Raw genomic sequence first — 21,485 nt, 5'->3', positions numbered from 1 at the left:
TATATAACTGAAGAAAAATTATATTTTTCTGTAACTATCAAGGTTTAAAAAAAATTTTGTGAATGACATGTTTTATGAGAATAGACAGTCATTTACTTTTGCCGATAGGTAGAGTTATTTGTTATTACGCTGTGCATTGGTACTATATGCGTTGGGCGCAAGATCACTGACAACAGAATTCACGTTAGTCGAAATGTAAAGAAATATTAGTGTGCTACACTGGCTGGCTGTGGAAATGATTGCTATGTTTGACTTAACATTTATATTTGTGAACAACTGTTTTCTATAATCAACTTTAATAAAGGCAGGCATCGAACATCTGTACCTGATGTTTAATTACGATCAGTACCGTTCCTTTCAACTGCCAACAGCATAAAACCCCGTTTTCATGTACTGATAAATAAAAATATAACAAAATGATATTGTATATTTAAATAGCGATAGAGATTCTATTATTTCTGTAAAACAAATATTTCTTTATTAATTAATAATAGTCGAAGATAGTTTTGTAAACACTGAGCGGGAATTCATTTCATGAAAACTCGTACTAGTACTTTTGTGTACATTTTGTACGAGATCACCCCTTCTTCCAGTCCACCCTTATACAGAGCGCAGCCAATATCTGCATTCCGCTCGCGAGCTGTGAGCCGACTCGGAGAGCGCAAACCTTGTGCAGGCCTGCTTTAGATTGACCGCACTTACAAGAAACCTGTTCCTATTAGATAGCTCCGGCAGAAATTGGCTGCCATTTCTCGTCTGCTTACATTGCGACACTTAACAACCCCTGCAGTTGAAAGTGTTGTAAAATAACATTTTTCTACTATTAGAGACGTGGACAAATTAACAAAACTGACGGATGTATAATATGATTTTCTTCTATAAAATTTGACATTTCATAGAGATAACAGTCAAAACTTTCCCAGTTTCATCATATTGGTATTTAAATTATCTGCCTCCATAATTACGAAGGCATTAATTATTATTGTTTCAGACATTTCTTGAATCAACGTTTTACGTAAATTAGAAATTATTATTTAGATCTGCTTTTAAATAAGAATTTTATATTCTCCGAGTTCTGCCTCACTTGCAGAATTCCACTTCTTCACTGACCAGAAATACGGACAATAATATTGATCTTTTAGATATTAATCATATTTTGTAGCCTTTCTTGCGGAATGTTCGTTTCAAAAGTTGTAATTGTGGCAAGGTTTTGCAACAACACAGTAAATAAAAGTATGATGGATGCTATTACCTGCATTGAGGGTAATAACGACACGTTTTTTTTCGAACAAAGAAACATGTTTATAAGCCAAAGTGACAAATGTAAGATTATGTTATAGAATTAATAGTACATTATGCAACGAGCCTATAATGATAGTAATTAAGACGCAAGTATGTTTGTTTATGAAACAAGCGCAAGCGAGTTTCATAATTTTCATACGAGCGTCTTAATTACCATTATAGGCAAGTTTCATACGACTTTTTATGCTCGACCATATTTCTAACTTGAAATTATTCAGAAGTATTAATTTTATTTGTATCTCACAGAAGATCGGAAGTGACCGTGTTCATAGCTCGTTAATTGTTAGATGTGCGCAGACGCGAAAGTATTGATTTTTTCCGAGGAACAATAATGTCATTGACCTTGATGTAATGTAACATGAACTAATTTTGATATAACATGGAAATTGATTTAGAATTGAAAAACGAGATGACAAATTGAATTTATTTGAATATTATTTACAATTAACGCTAATTATTATAGTAACAGAACATAACCTTCTGCGACAGTATTGGATTTCCAGCCTCCGTGACGTTTCCCTCGTTGTCTTTCGATTGCATATCCGAGAATAATCGAAAACCTGAACTTTAATGAATAGGTGTACTTTAATGACATGCATTAAAGGACTGCTACCAGGTACAGTAGCGTGCAAATTAATCCGAACAACATAATTACTTATGCAAAATCACTCAAACGGGATAAAAAAAAAAGGCTCTAAGACATACCTCAGTAATCTATGTGGCCTCCCTTGTTCCTAATAACAGCTCTGAGACGATTTGGCATGGATTCCACTAATTTCCCACAAATATTCTCCATTTCTTCATCGCGAAACCATACACCAATGAGGGCAGAAATCATCTTCTCCTTTGTAGAACAATCCATTTTTTGCATTCTTCTTTTGCAAATTGACCACAAGTTCTCAATGGGGTTGATGTCGGGTGAGTTGCCTGGCCAGGGGAGTACCTGAATATTATTCTTGTTGAAGAATTCTGTAGTTTTTCGAGACGTATGGCATGGTGCCAGGTCTTGTTGGAACACACCTCTGCCATCCGGAAATGATTTTTGCAGCTGGGGTACGATTCTGGTTTCCAATAAGTGAATATATTTGTCAGAATTCATCATTCCCTTGATAGGTATTAATGCTCCAGGCCCTTCATGTGTAAAAACAACCCCAAAACATTACTTTAGGGGGGTATTTGGGTGCTTGTTGGAGATGAGCTGCAGTTACTTTTTCGGATCCTTTTCGTACGTAAGAAACACGGTGGCCGTGGACCTCGAAATGAGACTCATCGGAAAAAAGTACATTCTTCCAGTCATTCACTATCCAGTGTTGATGTAATTTTGCCCACATTAAGCGTTTTTTGCACATAACAGGGGTTAGCAGTTGCTTCTTAATAGGCTTACGAGCCCTTCGTCCAGCTTCCATAAGCCTACGCCGCACTGTTGTGACGTGAATATGCGCCCCAGTGGTAGCCATTAACTCGCGGGTTAAATCGACAGCAGTTAGTCTATGATTTAATTTACTTTTCCTGACAATTAAACGATCATCTGCAGGTGAAGTCTTCCTTTTCCGGCCACAGTTTCCTTTTTTCTGGGGTGTAATGGATCCAGTCTCCCTGTATCGTTTTATGATCGAATTAACAGTAGCCAAACCGATGTGACATTCTGCAGTAATTTGCCTCTGTGCCATAGAAGAATGGTCTGCTAATGTTATAATTTTAGACCGTTTTCGTGGAGTTGTATCCATTTGTGAAGACGACAGAATGTACACAGGATTGCAGTATTGAGTCTTCAACACAACTGAAATGCTTATAAGTACAAAACGACAGGCAAAATGTCATATATTATAAAAAAAATAATGACAGACCTTCAACAATGGAATTACACGTACTACAGATGTCAATTAAAGCGGTATGAGCAGCTGTGAGGCCAACAATGACAGAACATGTAAAAATAATATCGTGTTCGGATTAATTTGCACGCTACTGTATATAATTACTACATTTCGGCATGGTCGAGCATAAACAACTATAAGTAATTAGGGACAACAATAAAATCTCAATACTCATTACCACATCACTATAAGAAATTCAATCAAGTTTACTGTCATTTAGTGGTACACAACCCTCTTCACATAGTGAACAAGTCCAGTTTCTTTGTGCTATATAATCGTGTCGCAGGTTTCGTGATATCCAAGTCCGATCGATTATCCTTAGTTTAGAGACGATTAAACTAACCGCTATTATTACATATTAAATCAAAGTTTATTCTCGCAGCGAGGTGGCATTATTACCTGCTGTCGCAAATTCTATTTTAAAAAATAATTACCATAATATAATATTATGAACTGGAGAAAGAACTAAGGGAGAGACTAGTGAAGTGCTTTGTGTGGAGTGTAGCATTGTATGGGGGCAAAAACATGGACATTACGACGAAGTGAAGAGAAGCGACTGGAAGTATTTGAAATGTGGATATGGAGAAGTATGGAGCGTGTGAAATGGACAGACAGAATAAGAAACAAAGCTGTGTTGGAAAGAGTGGGTGAAGGAAGAATGATGCTGACACTGATGGCTGGGCCACTGGTTAAGAAGGAACTGCCTTCTGAAGGATGCACTATAAGGAATGGTGAACGGGAGAAGAGTTCGGGGCAGAAGAAGATATCAGATGATAGACGTCATTAAGATATATGGATCATATGAGGAGACAAAGAGGAAGGCAGAAAATAGGAAAGACTGGAGAATGCTGGGTTTGCAGTGAAAGACCTGTCCTTGGGCAGAACACATGAATGAATGAATATTATAAATTTAAAACAACACCTCTCCACTAAACTTCAGAACACATATAAACCAATTTCTTATAACATTTCATCATTCACTATATTTCAAATTCAATTATCTGTACTTACTTTATACAGAATACAATATTCACATTAATGGACGATCAGCTCAAGCGCGAACTTCTTCACTTAAAGGCTGTTAAACTCAAACTAAAAACAGAAATCCGTTTCATTGTTGGTTCAAAATGTTTAAGAAAGGTCAGTGCCGGATTTACGCCTAGGCTGTATAGGCAGTTGCCTAGGGTGGCAATTTCCAGGGAAGGCGGAATTTTCTCTCCCTCTTTCTCTTCATTTTTTTTTTTTTTTCGTTTTCATTTCAGAGTGAAATTTGTTTTTAACATACTTGTTGGTAAATCTTTTCGGAAGTTTGTTCTTGAACACCTTGTAGAAGTCGGATATTGTTTTGTTAACGCATTGTCGTAGTCGTGGCGAGAGTAAAAGGAAAGTATGCAGCTGCATAATTATATTGTAATGCCGGTATCACGTTATTATACTATGAAACTGCTTAAATGTAACTGCTTGTATAAATAAGAATGCATTGTTGAAAATCAAATTGGATGTGTGTTTATTATATTATCGCTATGAATAGTAACCAGAACTCTGTTACATTTCCAATATAATATATCGTCAACAATATTTTTAACCACTTTCCAGCATGTGCACTATATAATTCGATATAAAAGGTTTATGCCGCAAAAAGTTGGAGTTTATTTTTCAATTTACTTTATACTTCCTATCGAAGTAAGAAATGTTATGTTTTATTTAACGACGCTCGCAACTGCAGTGGTTATATCAGCGTCGCCGGATGTGCCGGAATTTTGTCCCGCAGGAATTCTTTTACATGCCAGTAAATCTACTGACATGAGGCTGTCGCATTTAAGCACACTTAAATACCATCGACCTGGCCCGGAATCGAACCCGCAACTTTAGGCATAGAAGGCCAGCGCTATACCAACTCGCCAACCAGGTCGACTGTCGAAGTAAGAAATACTAGTAATAATATTATACCACCAACAAAACCAATGCTTAAAAATAAAGCACAATTTGCCTTTCACAAGTGAATTTTGTTTCAACAATGATTAGGTTTCAGTATATTTCTTTGCATCGCGTCTGATATAATTTGTCAGATCGACTTTGATGACATCATGAATGCTTTCTTTGGGGAGAAAGTGAAAAGGAAATCTCTATAATTAACAAGTAAGAAGCATGTATTTTGATTTCAGTAATTCATTGTTTTCTGAATTGTAACATTTTATTTAAAACTAATTTAAACTAAATATGACCTGTATAATAGCTGCTTATAAACTGTTTGTAAGAGTTGGGGGGTGGCAAATTTTAGGATCGCCTAGGGGCGACATTATACCTAAATCCTGCCCTGAGAAAGGTTCCTCTAAACACCACACTTCTCTGACTAGGGCTACCAACATAGATTTTCACGTAACTAATTATGAAATATTAGATGGCGTTAATACCTTCACATACTGTATAAGTGTGTATGCATGTACGCGTGTATATGTGTAAATGTGTGTATGTATGTATGTGTGCATATATGTAGAACTCGGTTGTTTACTGCCATAATAATTACTTGAAAGACAAAGAAAGTTTAAAAAAAGTTGGAAAGTTACAAAGTTTAAAATGTACCAATTATTCAAATATGTATTTAAAGTGATTAATTAATACATTTACAGAAAAAAGTTCTGCGTCAAGCATCTACACGCTTATATTGTTGTATATCTGACATACTATCAATATCTGACATTGTGGTGTTAGTCACTTGGATGAGGTTGTGTAGAAGATCATTCTATTGTTAATTTTATAAATATTGAAGTGTAGTCACTCCATTACAAATTTCTAAATTAATAATGACAAGCAGAGAACAAACAATTGAGGACTTCACCCGAATAACGGCGTATGCGCTTATACGCCCGTTTTCCGACGATCAAGGGATTAGATAGTTGAATGCGTATAGCACACTGTAGTAAATTTTCGTAAGTCTAGCTTCAATACGTAACACAGGACACAATGTTACGTGTTTACGTTGAACAGGTGACTTCAGCGGCAGTCACATTCACATGCTGTTGCAAGCCGTGCTGTAGTAGGCTAATATTCGATGTTTAGGCCTACTTCAGGTTGTCAGTTGCAGGAGTGAATCATGACCGAAAATATAGGGAAAAAAAGCTTGTGAAGAAAGCTAAATCTAAAACTGAATAAAGGAAAATGAATAGAAACAGTGGCAAGTCATACACAACTTGTACAGGCAAGGATATGGAAAAGAAGTTATATACACCGGTAAGAAGATGATGTATGAAAAAATGTACACATGAAATTTCAAAGGACTATCAACTCTCTATTTTTAAACGCTTTTGGATCATGGGTTCGAAATTAGAATAGTATCATTTTATTACTTCTTGCCTTGAAAGAGTGAATCTAAAAGCTGAGAATCAAGAATAGGGATAATTTATGGAAATATAGTGTTTTGTATAATGGGGGTAAAAAATTTGATGTTATCAATACTTTCTATTGAATCTATTGCAAATTTCAGAGAAACGATTAACAACAGTTCAGAATAAACTGGTTTCAGGTGACATCTTCAATAATAAAAAGTGTACACACTTAAATCGTCCTCATACAATCACGATGCAAAAGTATAAACAAGTGCAATACACTATATCAGGGGTATTTTCAGTTTGAACCTCATCTGCATCATTTGTTTCCTTCAAGATTTGGAAGTGTCGCAGCTGAAACTTTTGAGTCCAACACAAATGAACCCAGTGCCTTTGAAACCTCCCAAGGCGAAGGACTTAAGATACCTCTTACAGTTTTTAGATGAAGATGGCCAAAGTTGGCTGAACTCAATGCTGAATAAAACCAGGACATCATCACACAATGGTGAAGATGACTCTGGCAACAATAGTGATGATGCATAAAGAAGAAAAAGATATAAGAACAAGAAAACCATAAACTAAAAATGTAATGTTATTTTGTAGGCCTACTTTTGTAATTACTAAATAATTTTATTTAATATGTTATGGTAAATGTATATTTCTTTTTGTTGAATTTATTTTATTTTACATTTTTCAGACAAAATTATTAATAAAGTACGAGATGTTCCCATATATAATTAATTTTCATGTGAAGTTAGACACCTAGAAATCAGAATAATTAAAAACAGTACTAAAACATATTGTCGCCGGAAAAAGGGCGTATACAGAGTTCCATATTATATTTACTTACTAATAGCAGAACATACTATTTGCTGTTATGTTTCAATAATTTTGTTTTAAATATCCTCGAAAGTATTTAACAGTAACGAAAAACTTTTTCGACGCAACTATGAGGAACCTGGCAGCTTACAAACATTGAAATCAGTTTATATCAGAACTACATTTTGCGGTGTACGCCCTTATTCGGGTGATGTCCTCAATTATAGGCATGTTAATTAAGAATCTCTCTGAAACTGAAGACGAAACTTCCAGCTAATTACAAATATGTAACGGTGCAATTATTACGTATAAATTGACAGTTTTCTGTTGCGTGAGGCACAGAATATGCAATAAACCCTACTTTGCTTACTAGGAGGGCAGAGTAGAATGGGAAATATGAACTGTGACCTGCGCCACCTTATCGAAATCGTTAATGCGAACAGTAGCGGATTGTTAGGAACGCGCCAGTACCATATAACGTAATACTGTAGTATTGTCTATTTCGCTTCAACAGATTAATTTGGCAACTTTATTCATGCATCTCTTTGTTGTTTCTCCGTACTGAACTGTTTTGGATCACGGGCGATTTCCTAAGAAATTTCATAATTAGTCAATAATGGTCTATCATGTCTGCTTTTATTCACTTGAATAGTTTGGCGTTTCTTAAGATTATTTAATAAACTTGTACGTTCTGGAACTAAAGAGAATTACAGACAATCATATTTATTATTCTACACAATGTTTATATTTATACATTTTTTTCGAAAGTAGTACGTACAAACAACATTTATTTTTTCACAGCTTTTAATTGAGCATGTTCTTTATGTCATAAGGAATTCCACAATATAGTTGTGTAGCCTATTATTAAGTTTATTAGTGCCCAAAAGGACTTTCGAGCATGACATACCATGTATGTTCTCCCCTTCTAAATAGCAAGAGAACTCTCTCTTCATTCCACACGATATAATCGTTTTTAACTCGTACGTATATACACACTGCTTTGATAAGCCGTGAGCCACTATTGATACTGAACATTATAATCTGCCCACACCTGTTGTTTTACTATATGAGTTGTAAGGAGCTAGAGGCTGGTATGAAAGGGGAGTAAGAAGTTAATGTCGCATAGCGCTTATCGCTATCAAGGTCAATGTGAAACAATTCCTCAGATAGAGGTTAGTATGAATGGGGAGTAAGAAATTAATGTCGCATAGCGCGATAAGCGCTGTCAAGGTCATTGTAAAACAATTCCTCATTTAATGACCCGTAAATATCCATGTCTAGGTCTAGACGTATAGATGGGATTTTGTCGAGCAGTAGGGCCACATATTCCCAGGTTAGAAACTTAACAAACCATGTGCGTCTCAGTTCAGAAGTCAAATCTTGTATATTTTAGGTGGTGTCCGAGAGGACATACACCCCAAAGGGAATAAATTCACTTTTCGGATAATAGTATCATATTTAAATGTTATACCAAATCCGCCATAATAATCCCAAAACATTTTTTCTGGAAGAAACAATTGGTTCAGATACAGTTAGCCTATATGGAAAATTAAGAAACGAAAAACTACAAATTTTATATTCATACAAAGGATTAAACTCCGCCTTCCATAAAATAGCCCAATTGGTGCCTCACTGAAAATGTGATTGAGGTAGGATTTCGTACTATTTTAAAACTGATAGTAACAACTTCCATTAGGATTATGTTGTTTTGTTTAGTGAAAATTAAAAAAAAAAAAATAGCGTGTACACCTTACTAGAATTTAGTGTGAAAGTAGCGGAAAATACATACAGTATATCGTAAAATATTTCATTTATATGAAAAGTTTGTTTCTATAAAATTCTGTAGTTCCATCGGTACTATTGTTCCAGTACTTTGTATAACGTTCATTGCACTGTTAAAGTGTATTTAGGCATAAATTATTTATTGTGTATGAGCCGAAAAAAATATAAGGCGTCAACCATATACACGTCCTATTTCGTTACTTAAATGATTGATGCGTATCAAAATGTGCCACAGTAATATGAATAAACAGTATAAGCGTCCTATCTCATCTCTTAACCAATTGATGCGTAACTATAATGGGATAATTTCTATTTCGGCTAAGTGCAGTATTGAAATATCATTCATAATAGTGTGTATAACTTATTTTTATGCATATAGTATGAATCAGTACATGAAACATTATTTTATGTGTGGTTATCAAGTCTGCAAGAAATAAATATATATTTGTAGAATTTAAAATGTTTCAAAACTTTCTAATGCATTTTTCTCCAAGTGTAGTGGTAGAGTGCTGCTGTAGGTGTTGTTTTGACTGCTCTACAGATAAGTCTTAGTGCATTGTTCTACATGCATTCAAGCTCCTGTAATTTCTTCGGCCTGGTAGTAATTCACCTCCATATTTCATAATGGGTTTTTTTGCATACTGTATATATTGTGGTTCAGCATACCTAGTGGCTCTGCCTAGGTATTTCAGAGGTTTACACTACAATCTGCTTCCTTTTCTGTTGAAGTGATGTGATATTTCCAGTTTAGTTTGTTTAATAATTATTGGATTCCCAGCTATGTTGTGTTGTTCTTTTCCAGTTTATCTTTTCCTATTATAAGTTCAGAGTTTTCATTTTTATGTTGAAGGGAAAACTGGTAAACTGCTGATGTTGATTTTCATGTTGTTTTGCAGGGTACATCTTTAGAGCTGTTGTAATTTTATTTTATTTTATTTGACTCTTGTTCATTGTTTGTATTTCATTCTTTCCACTGTGTTTGGTTGATTTTGTACGAGGTGAGGTCCACGCTACTGTGTCACCTCCAAAAATAGGCATGTGTTAATTTTGTTTACGGTTTTCAGTTTGAGAGTTTGCACTGCATTGTTGAAAAACATTCAGTTTTGTATTTATATGCACGACAGTGAACTCATACATTCCTCCACGAACACCAAAATCTTCTATTCAACACCCAAAAATATACGCAGACATCTCCACAATATCTGGATATTAATCTTATCGAACATCTTTGGTTCTGTCTGGAACAGAAAATCAAAATTGATCATAGTTCCTCAAAAAGAAAAGAATAAAAAATGTGCTCTTCTAGAGGGATGGAAGAAACTACTAGCCTATTTCACGTAAAATTTTGTTCATTCAGTGTGTAGTAGATTTATATTCTTGTATAATTTTTTTTTTAAGAAATCTCAGGAATATGAACACTTATTGTGTTAAAATTATTTGAAAAGTGTATGTCGTATTGAAGTTCATTTTTATGTATTTTTACATCCGCTGTCCAAACAGTAAACATTGCAAAAAATATTGACGAAATAAAATCTCTTAATGTCTGAATTTGAGATTTTCCCCATGCCAGGATCCAGGATAATTACAATTCTGTGATAATCCGGGAAAGTTCTGGTACTTGTTAGTTCTACTAGAGTTTATGTTAGGATGGGTAGAGTTGGTGTGGTTTAATTTAATTTATAAATTGAAGGGGTGAGAATGATATAGTCCTAAGCAACACAGGAAAACTTTTACAGGAGAGTGTGTTAAAGGTTTAGAGTACAATGCTATTAGTTGTGGTATCATAATTTCTTCAGCGTATACTTACGGAATTTGTTGAGTAATTTTTATAATATTTTACTAGTAGCTTCCTCATGTATGTAAGAAATGAACTTACACAAAAATCATTTCTGTTCAAAGTGTGGCTTTGGACTATCTCATTCACTGCTTCAATTATATTTGTTCATTGTTCATATTAATCTTCCCATGGAACGTCACAAGTTAAGTTGTGGACAAGATGAAATTCGTGCACTGTTAAGCGAAGCCTTCTCAAGAATGGTTTTACTTTCAGGGAATAACATGAAAACATGAAATGTTCATAGTATGTCATGAAGTCACTAATGTATACAAGGGAGCTGAATGTAATATTGTAGTATTGTATAATTTTCAGGGTGAGACTTACATTAAACACAATACTCTTTCCTTTCAGGCTAAAACAAGGATAAAGTTGAATTTCTTGGATCAAATAGCAAAATTTTGGGAACTGCAGGGTTCTTCATTGAAAATTCCTATGGTTGAAAAGAAAGCGCTGGATCTTTACACATTACACAGACTAATCCAGGAAGAAGGTATTTATTTGTACATTATGTTAATATGTTTGTTAAGGAGTAGGACTTTAACCTAACCTAACTTAACCTAACTATATAGATTTTCTAATATTGCCGTATCTATTTTGTGTATAGAGTAGAAAAGAGTGAAATTCTTGCGGCAATATAAATTGTTTTAGCATACATATATTGGGAAACCTCATGCAAATAAATTTTACTATATTGTACTAAATCCACAGTAAGTTGCTAAAGAGTGATAATGGATAGATATTTAAATTACTGTATAAGAAAATGCATTTCACAGGTTTACATATTGAAATAAATAGAGTTGTATTAATTTTAATTGGCGTAAATCTTACATAAGAAACTGATATTTTGTTTACTTATTAGTTTCTACTTCTTTTAATTTTTTTATGTACAATTTAATATAAAGTTGTATTCATTTTAAGAGTATGCCCTTACTGCTAAGTGGCAGCTTTAACTCTGCTGTGGTGCATGAACTTCCATCATGTTATTTGCTAACGAATGTCTTGGACAGTCACTCATCATTACCACTAATATTTACATTAAAATAAAATGCGCAGCTTTATCTGAATCGCTAATTAACCTCAAAGATATGTTTGAGGTCATTGACCCCCATCATTCACATATTTTTGACATGTATGAAATAATACCTGGTTCAATTTATTTCTTATTACAGAGTAAATTTATCGACGTGTGTTTGTCTTAAGATGTTTCAAATTGTGGGCTTTTGTCCTGTACAATTGTCTTTTATACTCTCCCAAATTGAAAATAAGACGCTTTTAGGTCTGAGAATCTAGACGACAACAGATTTCTGCTTATTATTCTCTCATCGAAGGCATATCCTACTGCCTGCATCTGTATTATTTCTTCTTACGTGCCTTACAGTGTGTTTCAAGGCCTGAGTTGACATTAAAATAGCATAGGATAACACAAGATAATTGGACTCAACCAATCCCTGTGGAAGAGACTAAAGTTTAAAATTTCTTTTTAAGTCTGACAATCATTTTATGCGAGAATTCCTTTGCGGTGGTTGTGTGTTATTGAAAAATGTACTTCTTGGTTTATTGTTCTGTGTTTATGTTTTATGTACCCAATATCTTTACCTGATAATTATTGTAAAGAATGTTTGCACAAAAATTTCCTATTGTCGAAGTTCTTAGTCAGTCTACATTTTATTTTATTAATTTCACATATACTCCTTGAGACTAAAACTAATACAGTAATTAGGCAGTGCATATCAAATATATGTCTTTATGTAAATTATGTAATTAATACAAATTAATCAATATACATTTCAGAGGGTCTCTAGTTTTGTATATCTGGGTTCCTTAATCAATGACACTAATGATATTAGTGAAGAAATTGATAGAAGAATTCAAAATGCAAATAAAGCATATTTTGGATTATTGAGGCACTTTAAGTCAAGACTTCTTACAAGGGAAACAAAATGCAATATTTATAATGTTTTGGTAAAACCTGTATTAACATATGGCAGTGAAATGTGGACCCTCTCAAAGATCATATGTCAAGATTGAGATCCTTTGAAACCAAAATTCTAAGGAAGATATATGGCCCAATATGTGATAAAGGAGAATGGCGAATAAGATACAACTTTGAACTTTACCAACTATATAAGTCCCCTGATGTGGTTACAGTCATTAAAATATCAAGATTAAGATGGGCAGGACATGTGCAAAGGATGGCAGATCATGAGATACCCAAGAAAGTTATGGGGAATAAATTTGAAGGAAAAAGGAGTGTAGGACGACCAAGACTGCGATGGATGGATGGAGTGTTAGAGGATCTAAAGAAAGTGGGAATTAAAGGATGGTGGTTGGTTGCCAGGGACAGAGATGCATGGAAGAGAGTTCTAAGGGAGGCCGAGGCTCAAATTGGGCTGTAGCGTCGATGATGATGATGATGATAATGATGATGATGATGATGTAATTAATACATTTAAAATTTAACCTGTTAACTAATATTACATTAACTTTATGTAACTAGTATGTAATTTAGTCTATTAACCTATTTGTATTATTTTAGGCCTATATATATATATATATATATATATATATATATAACATACCTATAATGATGGTAATAATAATAATAATAATAATAATAATAATAATAATAATAATAATAATAATGAATTTATTTTGTGCACCACCGGATTATTTATCACCACATGCCACTGTGAGTGAATGTCCAAGCAGTTCTTTTGTGACTATGTTGCTGGATGCATGATGGAAACTAGTAGCACAATTGTGGTCGGTTCATTGTACTGTTTAGGGATAATACGTTTTTAAATCAGGCCCACTCCACTTTGGATAATTTCACACCTGCTGAAGGAATGATTATGATGTTATCGTGATTAACACAGTAATAGAAATTATGAGGACAGTAGTGGTGATGACTGTGATGACAGTTGTTGTTACAAATGCTAAAGAAAAAACTCGATACATTTAGGAGTTGGAAACAGTGGTGGTTATTTTGCGGTGTAGTTCGTGTGTCACTGGTTCACAGTAAAATTCATGAAGATGATTTCAATTTAGTTTATATCTCAGGAATATGGTATACTCCTTGTACCTTTATTCCTGTGTAATATAAAATAAAACAAGTTTACACATAAATTTTACTTCTATTATTTAATGCATTTTGTTAATTCATACTCGTCGTGTTTTTTTTTTCTTTGGAATCCACCATGTCTCAGTCTCAATAGAATGCTGCAGTGTGTCTTGCATAAGAGCAGAATAATATCTCTCATGAGGGGAGAACTGGATCATCACAGACAAGGAATATAATCTGCACAACTTGGGACAATAATAGAAATGTTTGTTGTGTACTTCTTTTTGTAATTCTGTGTAAGATTTAATGTATAAATAGTTTAAGTTTATTAATATTACGATTTTAATGTAAATATTCATTTAAATCATTCCTGAAAATGAAATAATGGTTTATGGTATTGTTTGTCTCTGGAATTTTGTGCAGTATTTGCTACTAATTTAATTTAATTTAGTTGAGGACTATGCTGAAATTGTTCTTGGATAACGTTGCATACTTTGTGTAAATCCTATATGTTGTTGTTATTATTATGATTATTGCAGCTTTTAATAGAACTATTACAGAAAAGCACAAAGTTACAATTCTCTTACAATAACTTTGAATATATTTTATGTTTTCGTTTGCTTAACAATCCCATAATTCCTTCTGTATACTGCTTTAGAATTCCAGTTTTACGGAATATTTCATGCTGAAACTTACTCAGGCAAAAATTGTTACGCCTGGGAAAGAATGAAGTAATTGAATACTATTATACACACATTACTCTAGACTACCCAGTGTAAGATTACACAAAATTTGTTCTTAATATACAGGGTGGAAATAATATACTCTAACTGTGCAGATTTTAACAGCATATTACTTGAATAGAGTACAACTTAAAATTCTATTACCATATTAGTCCCAAATGAATACTTTTCTCAGAAAAAAATCGTTTTGCCCTGAATGTTAACACTTCTATTCAGTAAGTACTATCCATATGATTCTGATGTTTACTCTTATCATTAGATAAACTGATAAGGAATAATTTATTCCTTTGTAGTGTTTCAATGAAATGGACCATTTTCTTTCAAATTAAATAAAAAGAAGAACATTTTTTCAACATTATTTAAATGAAATTCCTTATTTTCAATATTTAGACTTGCAGTGCACACAATTTTTAATATAACTTACTGAATTTTTCACCAAACTGTAACTGATTTAAATATTATGGGTAATTAGTATCTCGCTACAAAATTTAAAATTAATTTGTTACACTCGTTTTAAGTTAGAATGTCTGGTTTTTCCTTCAACATTTTTCGCACTTAATCTGTACTATAAGCCCACCAACTTCTTATTACCGATTGGAGATGAGGTAACTGCTATCGCTACAAACAGGAAACATGCAATGAGCTCAGTAGTTTGGATTCCTGCCATTAGTAATCAGAACTTGGCTGGTCTATACAATGTTGACAGGTGTGTGAATATGTGAAGTACATTTTTATGCTTGATTATTTATGACTTATTTTTCAGAAAGAAATAATCAGATATTGTGTATCATTATTTACTGACTCATGAAACAGTATGTGTTATGAACGAGTAATTTCTTCATATTTACTTTCACTGTCCAGGTGGTGTAGAAGTCGTGACACGAGAAAGAAAATGGACGAAAATTGCGGCAAGGATGGGCTTTCCTCCTGGAAGGGGAATAGGAACGCTCTTGAAAAATCATTATGACAGGATTCTGTATCCCTTTGATGTGTTCCAGCAAGGGAAACTTGTTGGGCAAGTTGTAAGCGAAAGATCATATCCCTTATCACTTTCTGGTTTCGGGTTGTACCTTTTCAGTTGCATGATTTGATATTAGTGTTAATATTTTATTGGTGGGAGTTACATGGGTTTTGAAATTTCTTATAATTTTAGGTCAAAATTGTTATGCTCGTGACAGTGTTGTCTTCCTGGTCTTGCCTTCAGTATAACAAGTCACTAACATTGTTACAAGCATGGTGTAGTTACTTTCATCATTATGATTCTTGCTGCATGACAGATAGCACACCATTCCAAGCTGTGCTCTCCACTCTCCACCCTACTTGTATGACCTCTAATCTGCTGACTATGTATTCTTTTCGTTTAAGACTAAAATTTACGTTGAGTGCTCGGCATTTCAAAACAGTAAGTGAGAAAAATTGGGATCACAAGAGAATTTTCATTTTCACTCTAAAGGGAGTTTCTTTGATGTGTAGAAACATTATAATAGTGATCATACACGTCTACATTCAATCGTGTTGGTCAAGGCCGTGCACAGTGGTGGATTTTTCGGGTTAAATCCCTTCCCACAACTAAAAGAAAGTTACAAGAAATAAAATAAATAAACATCCCTGTAAATTGTGTAATACATTAATTGTTTATGATTTAATAATAAAATAATATTATGTTAGCCAGAAATAAAATGACAGATGCTGTGCGAGTTAATGTTGCTATATACATCCTTAATGTTGCTGTTTGTACCAGAGAAAAGAAATCTGTCTTTCCATTTTCAAATCTGTGCACGAGCTTGATGCTGCTGAATTTAGTAGTATTTAGTATTTATGTATTGAACCTGCTAGAGATAAAGCCATCAGGCCTTCTGTTCCCCTCTACTAGGGATTACAACTACAATATTAAGAATATAATTAAAATTATATTTACTTATTCATGAGTTAATATTTTATTTGAGACCAGTCTGCCTTTGCTTTTACTATTTTGTAAAGTAGACAGTTAATGAAGTATATACAGTATTTTAATGATATGATTATATGTTCCTAGTTTCCACTGACAGCGCTGTACAGGATGGGATTGAGTTCTTTTTAGTTTTAATGCGTATCATGTTAACACTATCCTTTAAATTGTTCTACCTTCAGAGAGAGAGAGAGACAGACAGGCAGGGAGGTCACATATTCATAATATTTTTTAAGTCATAAATTCTGTTATCTCAGAAGGGGTAAATACTATAAAAATTTTGGTCCCTGATGTCTACATCTATAACCTTCTAGCTTAGGAGATTTTAGACGTGCATGTGTGTAAGTATTTGTAGAGTGGTATAGAAAATGATCTCGTAACATTTTATACTTTTAAGGGTGCCATCTCTAGGGTAAAATAAGAGGATTCAAATCGATAAGTGAATTAATCTTCCTCAAACGACTGTATCAACATAATCACACCTTGAATTACTTCTAATTTTTGTCTGTGAAACAGATATTGGAGATTGTTTTGATATTTATATAGAATGATTCACTTGCCCCTTCCTTTTCAGTTTTATAGACACCTTCATTTAAAGCATGTACATGTTTCAAGTAGATTTCAACCCAAAGTTTTGTGTGAAACTTCGATATTTCCAGAGTGAGTCATTTGCACCTTCTTTACAGAAAATAAAATAGCAACTTTGCATTTTATTAGACTATAAGAATGGTCAGCATCAGTTTATATCAGAAACTTCCTTCATTGTTGCAAATATGCTAATGAGAGAAGCACCTGTAATAGGTTAGTTTGTACTGATACATTTTAATAATGTATGGTATTATTTTTATTTACTTGTAAATATTTTAAGATGCTTGTATTCAAAGTACAACCTTGCTCAATTGCTCCAACTGCTGGCCTCGTTTTGCAAAGCATTTTTGACATTTGTCCAGGATACTGCACTGTGTCGACCCCAGTAATATATTGCAAGCGGCAGTGATTTCTTCTTTTAAATGTGTCATATTTCGAAGTTCCTTGGTATAGTGTAGAATGGCGCAGAATCAATGACGAAGAAATGTTTAGAATAATCGATGATTCCACATTAAAACGATGTGCTTAGTTTGAGACTCAAGCCCGCACCCTTGCAATTATTTGCTCCCTGTCTTGCCCAACTGAGTTAGGCTAGTGTGTCAGGTACACTGTTTCCTTCTCTATTTCAGATCTGATTATTGGTAGTGCCTTTACAGAATTGAATATGAATGTGCATTATTGCTTAATTTCTTGTAAAGAAGACTCAGATGACTCATCCAGTGTATGATCTGTTATCAGATTTTCGCTTAATGATTTATTTACTTATTGATCAACTAATCAATTCATTTGTTTATTTATTTACGTACCTATATTTATTTATTCTGTTAAAGGCAGACAAATGTAGGTTTCACTTATTGCATGTGTCTGATATATTTTCAGTAACTGTTATAAAATAATGATAATAATAGTAAAAGATATGACAAAGTCAGATGGACGATGGTGTCCACATATTCTAATATTCGTTGTCCACCTGGAACAGAAAATTGCTAGAATAATCTGGGGTCAGGTAACGAAATGTTGGCTTGATCCTAGTGTAGATGTTAAGTTTCTACTTAAGGTTGCAATATTCCACGTTTTACAAACACTTATGCAATATTACTTTAAATTTTAAATTTACCATTTATTTCTAAACATTTACAGAATTTACAGTATTCACTTGATAAGTAAGTTATCAGTGTATATGTATATAAAAGCTTGGAACAGTATAGCTGTATAGTCTGTAATTATTTTTTAGTACAGTTACCAGGATTGAGATTTGTTTTCCCATTCTAGTATTAAGGAGAGATGGAAATACTTTTGGACAAGAAATTTTGAGGCCACCAGATTAACACAGGGGTATGGAGCTGTCCACCTAATCGAGGCGTAAATTAAAGTGCGTGCAGACACCAACGTGAGCTTAGTTAATGAACAAAAATTGGGAAAATTGTTTTATGTAAATGTGTAAACAAAAGTGTAAAGAGTTATTGCATCTCGATTGTTGATGACTCCACCGTCCAAACTAAGATGAATATTAAGTTAAATTTGTGAATGAGAACATTGGGAATCGAACCGTCTTGTAGTATTATGCCTTAACCACGATGCTACTGCGAACCCCACCAAAAGGGGTAAGGATGCAAAGCATTTATGAAAATTTAACTGGTTTATTTGACAGCAGGAAGAAAAGTTATAGTGCAGGCTCATTTAAGAATGGAAAGTTTAGAAGCTGTAAAATTTATTGCCAGTATAAATTACGAAAATGCATGCTGTAACAGTGACGACAAATTTCTTTTCCAGGACCATACACGATTTTATTAAAAGTGGTTTTAAGTTGCGATTTGTTCCCCTACCTCTCTCTCTTTGAGGACAGACGCAATGTATAATGCCATATTCTGTTAACAATTACTAGTAAAATTCAAATACTGTATTTTGTATTTTATGTAGGATAAAAAAATAATTCTTAATAAAATTGCAGTCGTGCTTTCATCATACATGTTATCATGTTGCCAGTCTATTTTGCCAGCTCACACGCTGTTAATGAGGCCTATGCCATTGCACGGATTTTGTTGACATTCAGTTAATCATTCTGCAAAAAGTAGGTTCTCGTTTTGAGTGATCTATGGTTCACAAGTTCAAAGTTGATTGAGAGCAATCATAAAATCCATGGCATGGGTTCCTCTGAGAGGGAAGTAAAGCTGGGATGCCCATGTCATTGATTTACTGTACGTAAAAATAAACGATTCATTTTCCTGATAGGGGTATAGCAAAAATTGTTCGATAATTTCTTGCTCACCTTGAATTTCGACACTGAATAACCCCTGTAGTTGAAAGTGTAATTAAATAAGCTGCTGCTGCTACAATACTAAGTACAATCCATGTTTAAAAAAAAAATCAAGATTTTGAACAAGTGAAATTGTGGTGATTGCTGTTTCTCTCTCTCTCTCTCTCTCTCTCTCTCTCTCTCTCTCTTTCTCTTTCTTTTTTTCAAATACAATTTTTAAAGTTTGAAAATATAAGCTACATATTATATACTCTGAGAAACAAACTCGGAATAAAATCCTTTGCTTAGTGTTTCTATTTCAGTAATATATAGACTGGAGTTGTTAAATGTTAACATCTAAATATTGTAAGAAAGCAGATGCAATACTTCTTGCTATGCGAAATTTGATCATTTAAAGAATTATTTAAAAATTTGAAGAAACCAATGCTGTTGGGTAATAATCATTATTCTTTGGTTTTGCTAAGAGATAAGACTTAGATTCACGAGAAAGTCATGTGGGATTTAGGTTTGATAAAGAAAGTAGAAGGAATATTTCACTTGGTCAGACTCTGGTTTCCGTTTTTGTTTTATTGTAAATTCAACCAAAAATGTTAATAATTGGATTTCAAATTAAATATTTTCTTGGTGAGATTTTTATTTCTCAGCCTCTTATGTCATACCAGCTGAAAATTTAAAACAATTTCCTAAATACTAAGCTCCGTTTTCTGAAAGGTTACTGCAAATGTTTTGAGTCAGTGTCGGTATTCAATGTTGGGTAATATACCAAATAAGTAAGAAAGAAAGATGAGGAAATTATGGCTATTTAATAATTAAATGTATAGAAATCAGTTTCATGTGACTTAATAACCTATTATTTACGTTTTTGTCTTCCAAGATACCGATATTTAATGTATTGCAGGCAAAATTATTTCCGGGAAACTATTTTGAAAATATGTAGGCCTACGGTATGTATTGGGACCATTTTCTTATTACTGGTTTTAGTGAACGTAAAGTGGCCTTCTGTACTGGATTATTTTTCGCAGATGTCTTTTAAACTAGTGCTGCTAGATAGATAATTGCTCACTGACCATTACATGCTTGGCAATCTTTATTTCTTTGCCAAACTATCCGTTTTCACCTTCTGTATTTTTTTCACACTTCCTTGTAAGATATTCGCCTACTGTATCAATCAACAGAACATAACCACAAAACGTTATTTAAAAATAACAATTCAAATTCTCTAACAATTCAAATGTCCACTGGAGACAACCCTGTCAACAATCAGTTTTCACCATTTTATATTTAAATATATTTCCTTACTGATTATGAAATCGAAGTTAAGTCTTTGAAAGTACTATTGCCCAGAATAGCTCGATAATTGCATTATTTTAATATGGGGGAGTTTTCAGGCTTGAGAGTTAGGAGATCAATTGTAGTATCCTCCTCTCCCACTTACAGATAGTGATGAATTGGTTTGATGGGTGGAAAATTAAATTTTAGATAATTATTCCTAAAGCTGATTAATTTCTTTAGCAGAAAATGGAGCCAGAGAATGACGACAATGAAAAACGTGATCAGGATTACAAGCCACATGGTATTCCATCACGCCAAGCAATCAAACCACCTCATGAAAAGTACAGCAGGCGTTCAAAACGATACGGCCCTGGTGATGCCCCTGACACTGAGAATTCGGTAATATGTTACAAAGTGTTTGCATGCTACTGTTTTGGTCATGTATATTAATCTTAAAACTTTTGTTACTGGATCACACGTCAGTAGTATTTTAAGTCACACATCACGTAGAGGTGGTGGGTGAGATGTTCATCAGTCTTACAGGATATGTGTATAATAGCCGAATTTGTCTGTGCTAAGTTTTATTTATGCACAATGTACCAGTGTGCTGAGGATTGGGTTTAAAACGTATCTACTTCGGGCAAAGAGTGTTTCTTAACTTCTCTTCTTTCTGCTG

The 21,485-nt window shown here is 33.7% G+C and overlaps 1 protein-coding gene across 5 annotated transcripts in view; it reads left to right on the top strand.

Moving 5' to 3' along the window:
* LOC138707486 (lysine-specific demethylase 5A-like) overlaps positions 1 to 21,485 on the top strand; it is a 121,121-nt gene that overhangs the window by 40,402 nt on the left and 59,234 nt on the right. For 3 of the 5 annotated variants that reach the window (XM_069836976.1, XM_069836972.1, XM_069836974.1), the window contains exons 3-5: positions 11,292 to 11,430; positions 15,606 to 15,766; positions 21,050 to 21,208. In XM_069836976.1, coding sequence (XP_069693077.1) covers positions 11,292 to 11,430; positions 15,606 to 15,766; positions 21,050 to 21,208 — 459 coding nt within the window. The remainder of the gene's footprint in view (positions 1 to 11,291; positions 11,431 to 15,605; positions 15,767 to 21,049; positions 21,209 to 21,485) is intronic. The other 2 variants (XM_069836973.1, XM_069836977.1) reach the window with 2 other exon arrangements.

Source organism: Periplaneta americana, chromosome 10, assembly GCF_040183065.1.
Source record: "Periplaneta americana isolate PAMFEO1 chromosome 10, P.americana_PAMFEO1_priV1, whole genome shotgun sequence".
Classification (NCBI taxonomy): Eukaryota; Metazoa; Arthropoda; class Insecta; order Blattodea; family Blattidae; genus Periplaneta; species Periplaneta americana.
Note: the sequence above shows the minus strand (reverse complement) of the source record. Positions and strands in the feature narration are given on the sequence as shown.